The sequence below is a fragment of the Pithys albifrons genome, chromosome 8 (assembly GCF_047495875.1).
Source record: "Pithys albifrons albifrons isolate INPA30051 chromosome 8, PitAlb_v1, whole genome shotgun sequence".
Classification (NCBI taxonomy): domain Eukaryota; kingdom Metazoa; phylum Chordata; class Aves; order Passeriformes; family Thamnophilidae; genus Pithys; species Pithys albifrons.
Genome location: NC_092465.1, coordinates 39607818 through 39619083, shown reverse-complemented (window position 1 = coordinate 39619083; position 11266 = coordinate 39607818). Strand labels below are relative to the sequence as shown.

Here is an 11266-nt window from a genome sequence, read left to right as displayed (position 1 = left end):
ATTAAGGCGGACTCTGTGCCTACAGGTCTGGCCCCATGTGCGCTATTGGTGGTGATGTCATACAGGTCTCTCCCCACTTGCACCACAGTGGTGACATCATACAGGTGTGTCCTCACTTGCACTACAGTGGTGACATCATACAGGTCTGGCCCCACTTGCACCACGGTGGTGACATCATACAGGTGTCTCCTCACCTGCACCACAGTGGTGACATCATACAGGTGTCTCCTCACTTGCACCACAGTGGTGACATCATAAAGGTTTCTCCTCACTTGCACAATGGTGGTGATGTCACACAGGTGTCCTCTCACTTACACCACAGTGGTGACATCATACAGGTCTGGCCCCACGTGCACTATTGGTGGTGATATCATACAGGTCTCTCCCCACTTGCACCACAGTGGTGACATCATACAGGTCTCTCCCCACTTGCACCACAGTGGTGACATCATACAGGTCTGGCCCCACGTGCACTATTGGTGGTGATATCATACAGGTCTATCCCCACTTGCACCACAGTGGTGACATCATACAGGTCTGGCCCCACTTGCACCACAGTGGTGACTCATACAGGTCTCTCCTCACTTGCACCACAGTGGTGATGTCATGCAGTTCTGGCCCCACAAGCATCACGGTGGTGACATCATGCAGGTCTCTACTCACCTGCACAATGGTGGTGATGTCATACAGGTGTCTCCCCACATGCACCACAGTGGTGACATCATGCAGGTTTCTCCTCACTTGCACAATGGTCGTGATGTCATACAGGTGTCTCCCCACATGCACCACAGTGGTGACATCATGCAGGTTTCTCCTCACTTGCACAATGGTCGTGATGTCATACAGGTGTCTTCTCACTTACACCACGGTGGTGATGTCATACAGGTCTGGCCCCACGTGCACTATTGGTGGTGATATCATACAGGTCTCTCCCCACTTGCACCACAGTGGTGACATCATACAGGTCTCTCCCCACTTGCACCACAGTGGTGACATCATACAGGTCTGGTCCTGCTTTCACCATACTGGTGATATCATACAGGTCTGGCCCCACTTGCACCACAGTGGTGATGTCATACAGGTGTCTCCCCACTTTCACCACAGTGGTGACATCATACAGGTCTCTCCCCACTTGCACCACAGTGGTGACATCATACAGGTCTGGTCCTGCTTTCACCATACTGGTGATATCATACAGGTCTGGCCCCACTTGCACCACAGTGGTGATGTCATACAGGTGTCTCCCCACTTTCACCACAGTGGTGACATCATACAGGTCTCTCCCCACTTGCACCACAGTGGTGACATCATACAGGTCTTTCCTCATTTGCACCACAGTAGTGACGTCATACAGGTCTGGTGTGGTGATGTCACACAGACCCAGCCCAGCTCTGCTGCTGCCACCCCTGCCCTGAAGTTTCACAGAAAAAGCCCTTTAAGACACCAAACTGCCCAAACCATGTTACTGCAAACTCCACCAAGTCAGGGTTTGATCAAACAGCCTGAATTTCACCATCCATCAAGTCAGATTGTCACGAGCTGTTTTGAAATGTTTAATGAGCTTCTTTTGTTTTGAGATTTAACTTTACAAGGCAACTCCTCTCACTATCGTCAGCATCTCTCAATACAAAAGTCTTACAATGCTTTATTTGCTACAAAACTACGCCATGGAGATGGGGCTGGGGAGTTCCCTCCCTCTGCCAGCTGGTTTTTTTTTTTTCCAGGAGGGTTGTCCCTCAGCCTGCTGCACTCAAAGAATAAGTTACACAAGTTCTGTACATAATTACAGTCAGGAGTGTGCAGCTCTTTAATACACCACAGGTAAAGACCAGCAGGACAGAGAACTGCTACATAGGAAAGCTTTTTCTTGCAGATTTCAGAGGTTTATTTAACCATGAGTAAATCTGATATATCAGGGCACTGACATCCATCTTTCTTAGGCACTGACCCAGCAAGAATCACCCTGCAGAAAAAGCTGGCTCTTCTGCCAAACTGGTGCATCACTAAAAAAATGTTATGTAGCTCTCAAAGTCTTTAACAAATGTATAAAAATAATTATTTGCTCTTCTCGTGCTTACCTTCAAACACAGTTAAGTGTTTGACTAACTTCCTATTCTCTTTCTGCATTAGGTTCACTGCAGTATCACATCAGGCAGAAACTTCAAAACCTTAATTAGTCAAGTGGTACTCAACCAACTGGATATTTTAGCCTGAAACAAAAGAGTCTGAATACAACTCTAAAGAAAATAAAGACAGTTTGTACCACAGCAGCTCAAGCCAACTAACACCGAAGAGCTTTTCCATGGTGGGGGAAAAAAAGGTCACTATTTTAAGTTTTAGCAGAGGATATTCAGGGGAAACATCCTGTAAGCCCATGCTTTGTAAACACCTGTACAAATCCAGTGGCTTTGGAATGAATTTTCAAATCCTTGCTGTTCTGCAGGGCAGGGATTACCAGCTAAGACTATGAAAACAGGTGACTTTGACACGATGAGAGCAAGAGCACTGAAGGCTCCTGCATCAAGGACTTAAAACTGGGCATTATTTTGCATTTTATTACAAAGTTTATAGCATTACAGAGTCTAGCATGGCACAGTAAGTGACCTCGTTACAGTTGCAGTGTTTGTTTTTGCTTGGTACAAAAAAGCTGAAGAGCAGCATAACTGTTACACTGGATTGCAATGGGTTGGTTTCCTCTCAATAGGGATGAGGCAGAGACTTAAAATAAAAAGGCTGCATTTTTAAAATCTCTAAATATGTGCAAAACTCCTTTCAGTAGAGCATGTGTGTGCAATCTCCAAGGGTAAGTCCCAACCCCCAAACTGCTGATATTGCAACAGTCACAGGGAGGGTGAACTCTGGATGGCTACTCACGACTTTGGGGGTTCTTCCAGGAGTCCTCCCCACAGCTGCTGTTCTCTCCCCACTCTGCTTTGCATCCTTTTCAGCAGTGCATCAAGTACTGACATTCATAATTATTCCTCCTCCACCCCTGCCTCCAAAAAAATACTGGTCCATGATAGTTCCAATGAGCTTCCTTGAGGAATTCCAGTAAAGTCTCCATGAACAGATGAAACTGTTACAATGGATTTATGAGAGCAAATGCAATCTTGGGAGATGAAGGTCTGTGAAGAGCAGTATCTCTGTTGTCCTTAAGGACTTCAAAAGCTTTTACAAACACAGAACAAGGATTCTGATGTCGTTATGAGGCAAATCCCTTGGATTTTGATGCTTTAGCCTCAATGTGGGTTTGCTGCTCTCACATGTTGTAGGCAACATAAATAGGATCCAACTGATCAGCTAAAAATCCGTCTCTCAAGTGCATCCTTTGTTTCTCTCCACGGGAGTTGATGGGAATGACACCAGGGTCCACGATGACCACGACTCCCACAATGAGATAATGCTCCTCCAGGACCACGTTGGTCACCAGGGCCACCAGATCCAGCGCCTCCTGCTCCGAGCCCTCCAGCTCCACCACCACCACTAGCAAGTTTGTCCATGTAAACACAGCACTGTGGGCATGACACAGGTGTTAACAGGGAGAAAAAAATAGCTTCTAGTTATTAAAAGAGATTATTAAAAGAAAGACAAGACCACCTACAGCTTACAAGCAAACATGACTGGTATGTGTTGGTTTGATAATCATCCCTGCATTAAAACATACCAAGTGGTTAAGCAGAATAGTTTTGGGAAGGAAAAGTCTTGCTTCTCTGTGCTTTATGCTTTACAGTTTCTCTGGGCCATATTATTATTAGATCATATTAATTAGGTCTGAACATGAAGGGAAGTTCTGGCCAGGTGGGGGTTGGTCTCTTCTCCCAGGCACTCAGCAATAGGACAAGGGGGCACGATAGGCTCAAGCTCTGCCAGGGGAAATTGAAGTTGGAGATCAGAAAAAACTTGTTTGCAGAGAGAGTGCTCAGGCATTGGAATGGGCTGCCCAGAGAGGGGGTGGATTCCCCAGGCCTGGAGGTTTTTCAGCTGAGATTGGCTGTGGCACTGAGTGCCATGATCTGGTAAAGGGACTGGAGTTGGCCCAAGGGTTGGACTTGATGATCTCGGAGGTCTTTTCCAACCCAATCCATTCTATGATTCTATGATCACAGAATCAGCTGGGTTGGAAGAGACCTCTGAGATCATCAAGTCCAACCCTTAATCCAACCCCACTCTGATTACCAGATCATGGCACTCAGTGCTGCATCCAGTCTCATCTTAAAAACCTCCAGGGTTTTTTGGATACTTTGTGGATATTTTGTGGATAGTGTCTCCACTGAACGTGTAGATAGAAAAAACTCAAGGATTCTCCAGGACTGGCATTCACTAGGACCCAATGGGAATAATCCATGTTAGAACACCCCAGTCATGAATTCCTTGAGAGGTGTTTAGCCCACCCATGTGTGTCACATTCTGGCACAGCCAGGGACTGCTTTAGAAGAAAAAAAGGATACAGAAAAGGAATGCTGAGGTTCTTACCATTCTGCAATGCTCTTATGTGCCCTTATGACAGAGGTTTCTATGTCAATGGGATGGTACCTCATTCCTCTGAGCTCCAGGGTTTCATCCAAAGAGCCCACCACGTACAGGGCATCGTGTCTCTCTGCAACACAGAACACACATTTAAACACCATCGCACCTACATGGCCACGGGTATTGCTCATTCCTGACAGTCTAAAATGATCCAGCGCTTCCTATGGAAACGAGTCCATAACACACATCAAGCATTTGGAGAGAATGAAGAGCTCATGTAGCCCTTCTGCCTGTTGACTCCAAGCAACTGAAAACAGACTGAAAAGAATTTCTGGGTCATCCAGTTCTGTCCCTTCTCTCATATAATGTAATCTCAGTTCATAAATCCAACTGAAATCCACCATTAAAGCATCTTTTTGTCCCACTACTAAAATCCACTATTAAAGCATTTTTTAACCCACTATTCTTACCAGAGAACCTTTCTCCTCTGATTGACAGGAACACTTTTTGAATTCCCAAATTTAACTTTTTTTTTTCTTTTTAACACCAGCCTATACCCACTTGTCCTCATGGCAGCAAAATTCTACTCAGCTTCTCAAGCTCCCACAGTTTATAGGCAGTGAGAACAACTCTGTCCTCTCCCCAGGCTCAGCTTAGTCAGGTTAAATAAGCAAAGCTCTCCTAGACCCGTTTTGAAGGACACACTCTCCTGTTCACCCTGTAACTCTCTTTAGTTCAACTTTGGTTTTTAGTTTGCTAACTCTTTTATAATTCTGCTCAATCTTGTCACTGGCCATCAAAGCCTGCTGGGAAGGTGTATGTCATGCATATTGCTACATTAATTCACTGTATATATCCTCCAAATGCTGACAGACTAAAGGACGACTGACATTGTTCCACAGAGATAAAAATCTCTACGATATGTAATTTTTCAGAAAGTTACAAGCTACAAAAACTTGCTGTCATTATCCAGTGGCAGCAGTTGGGACACTGACACTACCCATGTAGGCACCATCATTTATTTAAGACCAACCACAGAAAACTGGCAATATACGTTTGCTAGTAAGTTAGAAGCATTCAAACTATCTTCCTTAGAATGTTCAGAGATTTATATATATATATATATATATACACATTATATATATAACAACCAAGAGTTAGATCTACTTAGTATTCTGTCTCAGCAGAAAATGTAAGCAGATGGAAGACAAACTGTGCCATTTTCCAAACTGAAACATCTTGGCTTAGACTGAAAAAAACCCCAAGATTAACAATTTACTGGAAAAATTATGGAGAAGTTTCTCCTTTAGATCTTTAACTTCTCAAAGGCTGGGAAAACACTGAGAAGTTTCTCCTCTAGACCTTTAACTTCTGAAAGGCTGGGATATCTCTGGTATCTGTGCATGTCGAACCTGCTGAATGAGGGAACAATTCCTGCTCAGTTCAGCACTCTCCTGTGATAGAAGTCAGGATAAACCTGAAGGACAGGCCACTCTTTGCTGGCCCAGCTGCCCCAAGGAGTTTCAGGCAGGTGTATTTGGAATTAAAAGTGTTGACATTTTGGTCTGTGTTTTTGTCATTGCCACCTGTGAAAAGATTTATCCTTTTCCTCCCAAGTTCTAGGGAACAAAAGCTGAGAGAGTGAAGGCTTTGTCCTTGAAGACAGAGTTTGCATAAACTAAAGTCACTTGGGTCTCTCCTATTGGTTGACAGCCTTTGGAGGAGAGCTGAGGGGGGGAGAGCAAGGAGGAAGAAAGAGAACAGAGCCTGGGACCTCTGTCTGGGCAGTGCTGGCCACACCTCCCTAGGTAGATGTCATCAGCAGGCTCAAAAAAAGGTGAGAGAGCTTGTGCTCTTGGTGTTGGTGGTTTTTTTCCCCAAAAAGACAGCAGGGACACCTGCTGTGTGCCAATGCCTAGAGGATGTAGCCCCTGCCTTGGGGGAGTGTCCTGAGTTGGTAGGACAAGTGGGGTGCTTACACATTTGGGCTTATTGCTTTAGTGTCTCTCCTTCTTTCTCTCCTCCTTCTCTTTGGCTTCCTGCTATTCAGTCACTCCTGTTAATAAAGATCCTGTGTTTTCTGAACGCTCAGCTGTGCCTGGGGTCACCATTTGTAGGGGTGAATGGGAGGTGCATTAATGACAGTCAGAAGAGGGTCCAGAACAGCAACATCAGAAGGCTTGAATTTAGAACTTGGCTTTATTTTCAGTTACAACTTCACCTTTTATCTACTCTTGTATATAACATGCCATCACACTATTGGTTAGTCAGTTCACCAGGCATACATGGAAAGAGCTTACTAGTTACAAGGTATCCCACATTCCACAGGTGGCTCTCTGCTCCTTAAGGGTGCACAGAATCATAGACAGAATCACATTCTGAGCTGGAAGGGACCCACAAGGATCATCGAGTCCAACTCTTAAGTCAATGGCCCATAGAGGGGATTGAACCCATGACCTTGGCATGATTACAACCAAGTTTTAACCAACTGAGCCAATCTCTCCAAACTGCTTTCCTTCAAGGACACACTCTGAACTTCTCCACATCAATCTCTTCATCAATTACCTCAGACATCAGGAGATCCACAAACACACTGTCACCCCAACCCTCTGTTGCAGCCCGATTCAGGTGGGTCTGGAGGACCACCTTACAGGTTTCGTTTTCACCTTAAAAGGACATGTTTCCAGCCTCAACCAATTGGAGTCAGACCACCGCACCTGGGGCGGGGTCACTTGAGGTCATATATACCTGTGTTTTTGAATAAACTTGGGATTTGCTTTACATCACATTGGTGTGTGCAGTCTCCACAGAGCAGGTCGGCAACAAATGGTGGACCCTGACGTGTCTCAGAACATGAAACCCACCTGCAGGTCTGCCTAGAACCTTAAGAAGTGACCTCCAAGAGCTGCTGAGCCCCAGTTTTTTTGGGTGCCTTCTGGAGAAGCCTGCGAGAGCTCCTGTCTCCCTTAAACTTGGGAGTTTTGTGTAGTGGCCCTGAGAGCTGCTGGAAGAACGTGGACTGAAGGAACCACGACCTTTGAACCGGTGAGTTAAAGAAACATGGGAAATTCCAACTCGACTAAAATGGACTTATTGCTTGATAAATTTGAAAAACTAGCTCGTGTTACATAAACAAACATTGAAAGACAAGCGTTACAGGAATTTTTGGATTGGTGTTTCACTCGAAGGCACCTAACAGATGCCAATTCCACGTTTTCCATAGAAGTGTGTGATAAAATTGGGGCAGATTTGTGGAATTTAGTGCAAACTGCACCCGAAGAATTTTTGCCGCACATTTCGTCATATGCAGCTATAAGGAAAATGCTGTTAGAGGTAGAATGAGCCCGTAAAAACCTCGATCTACCGGAGAGAAGGGAAAAAAGTCAGCTTCTACATAGCAGTTTTTCCCCTGAACATCCTTCTGCACCGCCGCTCGCAGAAACGCTGCCGCGGTACCCCTCTGCCACACCGCTGCCGCCTGCGGGACCCCCGCCGCGGTACCCACACGCGGCACCGCCCGCTCCCGCTCTGGAAAACCCGGCAAGACCACAGCAACCATGGAATCAAAGCTTTTCCACGTCGTTCGTCGCCGCAAAAAGCCAAGAAGTCGTCTTTGCACCACCTTACAACTACCAAGAAACAGCCTATGCACAGGAAATGGGACCACCGGCTGCCGCTGTAGAAGCGGCTGGACCTCAGCAGCAACCTTGGAACCCCACGAGACACGCCACAGAAAACCAAACCGTGAGTGAGTTTTATTTAAATCCTAACTCAGAGAAGGCGCGATGGGGAATGCCCTCAGCCGAGAGAGACATGTGGAGGGGGGGACAAACCCCGTGGAGTTTCTCTCCCCCTGTCCATCCACCTTCGGCGCCAGCTCCGCCGCCGCTGCCGCCAATGCCCTGCGGGTACCTCGGGGCTGGGGTCGCCCCGCCGCCGCGCTCCCCGCCGCCCCGCGAGTACGCCGGAGTCGCTCCGTTGTGGCAGGAGACTGTTGAAGCAGACATTCCAGCAGGGCTACAGCCGCCCGCCATAACCGTGTGGCCAGGAAAACAGAGAGACCACGTGATGCAAAGTCCGTGAAATCAAACAAAGGAACGGCGCGCCCTTACCACGAGGCGCCAGGACCGCCCAACCCCGCTCCCTACTGCCTGCCAATCACAGCGCATGCGCCAGGCGCGGGTCTGCCGCAGCCCGCAGGGGCCGGGGGCGGATCAGTTCCCGTGCCACCCCCACCACCTCCTGCGTGGATCGACTACGTCATGGAGAGGGGAGAGACTCCTCCCCAGTGGAGCGGAGCCCGCGGAGCTCCCCCTGAGCGTTCCCTTCACTGCGTGCCACCCACAGAGCAAGTGCCCCGAGAGCGAGTTCCCACAGCGCCAGTCGTGCAGGACACAAGCTCTGCAGCACCAGTGGGGACTCTCTCCCCGATAGCCGTGCGCTGCCCGCAGCTGCCAGCACCGGCACGGGAATCCCCCGTGCCGGTAGAGACTGCCCCTGCCCCGGCAACCTGGTACCTGCAGCCTCCGTCACCGACAGCCACACCCACCAGCTGTATCCCAGAATGGAGAGCAACAGACAAAGAAGCCTCTGTTTGGGACATGCTGGGGGGAGCTGGGAATCACGATGTAGTAAAAAAGGGATTTGAAAGATCCAAAAATGCTGCTTTAGCTGTCTTTTCTAACCTTCCTAGAACAGGGAAGCCTCTGGTAACTCAAAAGGCCATTTCAGAAGCCTTCACAGCTATTGTCAAGCCAGATGAAAAGCATCTAGCCACCATAATTCAAAGGGTAGTTAAATCCAGAGAGTATCTAAGTGTATCTCTTGCATTTGTAACTTGTCTTGTTGCTGTTACTAATCAAAATGTATGGATAATGCTTTCTCAACAGGAAAATCTAAAAACTTTCTGCTCAGATAACATAGTTAAAGCAGGAGAACCAAACAAAGTGTGCCTTATAGGAATACCTTATCATAACATCAAAGATTTCATTCCTTTTGGTATTGAGGAAGCAAAAGTGTCCTGCAGTAGTACTGGAGAAACCATAGCAGACATCATATGGCAATTGAATACTTCCTTAGAGAGAGATCCACAAGAGCTAAGGTTAGTAGAAGCTCTCCCTGGAAATGAGTCATGTGTTGAATTTCATCCTGTGCATTCCAGTGTATCTGAATAGTCAAACAAACACTGGTCACAGCAATATTTTCCTGTGGGAAACACAGATGTCACTCCTCATAATAAGAGTTACACCAATAGCAGTTGGTGTTGGAATGTTGTTGGTTCACAAAATACAAGTTACCCCAAAACAAGATTGGTTCACACAAAAGGTAACCAGAGAAGAGCGCTGTCTCCTGGGTATTTCTTAATTTGTGGTAATAGAGCATGGCCTGGAATACCTGCCCAGGTAAAAAGTGGACCTTGTTACTTAGGCCAGCTGATCAAATTTACACAATCAATACAAGAGCATGTTAAGTGGTCTAGTCCTCAAGCTGAGGAAAACACCATAGAACATTGGAGTGATACAAGAAATTTGCTAGCAGCAGTTTTCTCCCCAGTTGGTGTAGACAGAGCATTACGTTTAGTGCAAATGCTTAACTACTGGGTGCAGGAGCAACTAAACATAATTGCCAAAATGCTTAATGATTTCTCAACAGATGCTGATAGGATAGAACAAGCAGTATTACAAAACAGAGAAGCCCTAAGATTCCAGTTGAAGATTAATGGTTACCAATGTGATGAGTTTAAAGGAGTATGTTCCACAGAACTAAGCAAACACTCCAAAGAAGTACAAGCAGTGAAAAATAATCCTGACAAGCTAACAGTTAACATTTCTCCTTTAAAGAAATGGGTTCATTCCCTGAGCCTAATAACCTGGCAAGAAGCAGCACTGATTCAAGGAGTATTGATCCTAGTTGTTATTATGATTTGTTTGATTGTTCTTATTTGCAGGACTAGTCATTAACTGTCCAATCAAACAAGAACAGTCCAGTTCAAGTTAGCATGTTGTTTAGCCTATATTTTAAACAGAATGTAAGTAATTATGTTTAGCCTTTGTGAATTTCCTCTGTGAATTCACACTTGTTTATTGCTTCAACAAGAGTGTATAAGGACTAAAAATCAAAGCTTCATTCTCAAACCTCTGTGATGGCCACACAGAGGTTCTGAGAATGGACCTTGAACATAAGGAGATTTAGTTCAGCTGGACTGAACTTGCTTCTTTGCTAAGTGAAGTCACTCTGCACTCTTGAACGCTTTGCACAAAATTTAATAAAATTTGTAGTTTGTTTACAGTGGTCTGTGCGGTGACGACTGCACAAAAAGACCACAATTTCACGCGTGAAAGAAAAGTTTCTTGTTTTGCACTAGTTGTAAGTTTGCAAATTCCAAACATACATGTCTTAGTCATGTATTGGTTTGTGTTAGTTTACAAAGGTTACTGTACCTCCTTCCAAAAGTCTATTTTGAAAAGAGAGGGGGAGGTAGGGATGTGTAACCTGCAAATACCCTGTTAAGTCTTGAATTAGCAAAATTTAAGACTTTCAAAATGTTATTTCTCAATTTTCAAAATTTTCAGCCTTTCTGCTCAAGTTGCAATATGCATGATGTGTATTATGTTGTTTGCATTTTTGCTTTGTTCTTTGAAACAAAAGGGGGAGATGTTGCAGCCCGATTCAGGTGGGTCTGGAGGACCACCTTACAGGTTTCGTTTTCACCTTAAAAGGACATGTTTCCAGCCTCAACCAATTGGAGTCAGACCACCGCACCTGGGGCGGGGTCACTTGAGGTCATATATACCTGTGT

The 11266-nt window shown here is 45.9% G+C and overlaps 1 protein-coding gene across 3 annotated transcripts in view; it reads right to left on the bottom strand.

Moving 5' to 3' along the window:
• Nucleotides 1–2540: 2540 nt before the first annotated feature.
• Nucleotides 2541–11266, bottom strand: part of DIP2A (disco interacting protein 2 homolog A) — a 113511-nt gene continuing 104785 nt past the window's right edge. For all 3 annotated transcript variants that reach the window (XM_071562896.1, XM_071562897.1, XM_071562898.1), the window contains 2 exons: nucleotides 4474–4597; nucleotides 2541–3512 (listed from right to left, as the gene is read on the bottom strand). In XM_071562896.1, coding sequence (XP_071418997.1) covers nucleotides 3260–3512; nucleotides 4474–4597 — 377 coding nt within the window. In that variant the 3' untranslated portion in view covers nucleotides 2541–3259. The remainder of the gene's footprint in view (nucleotides 3513–4473; nucleotides 4598–11266) is intronic.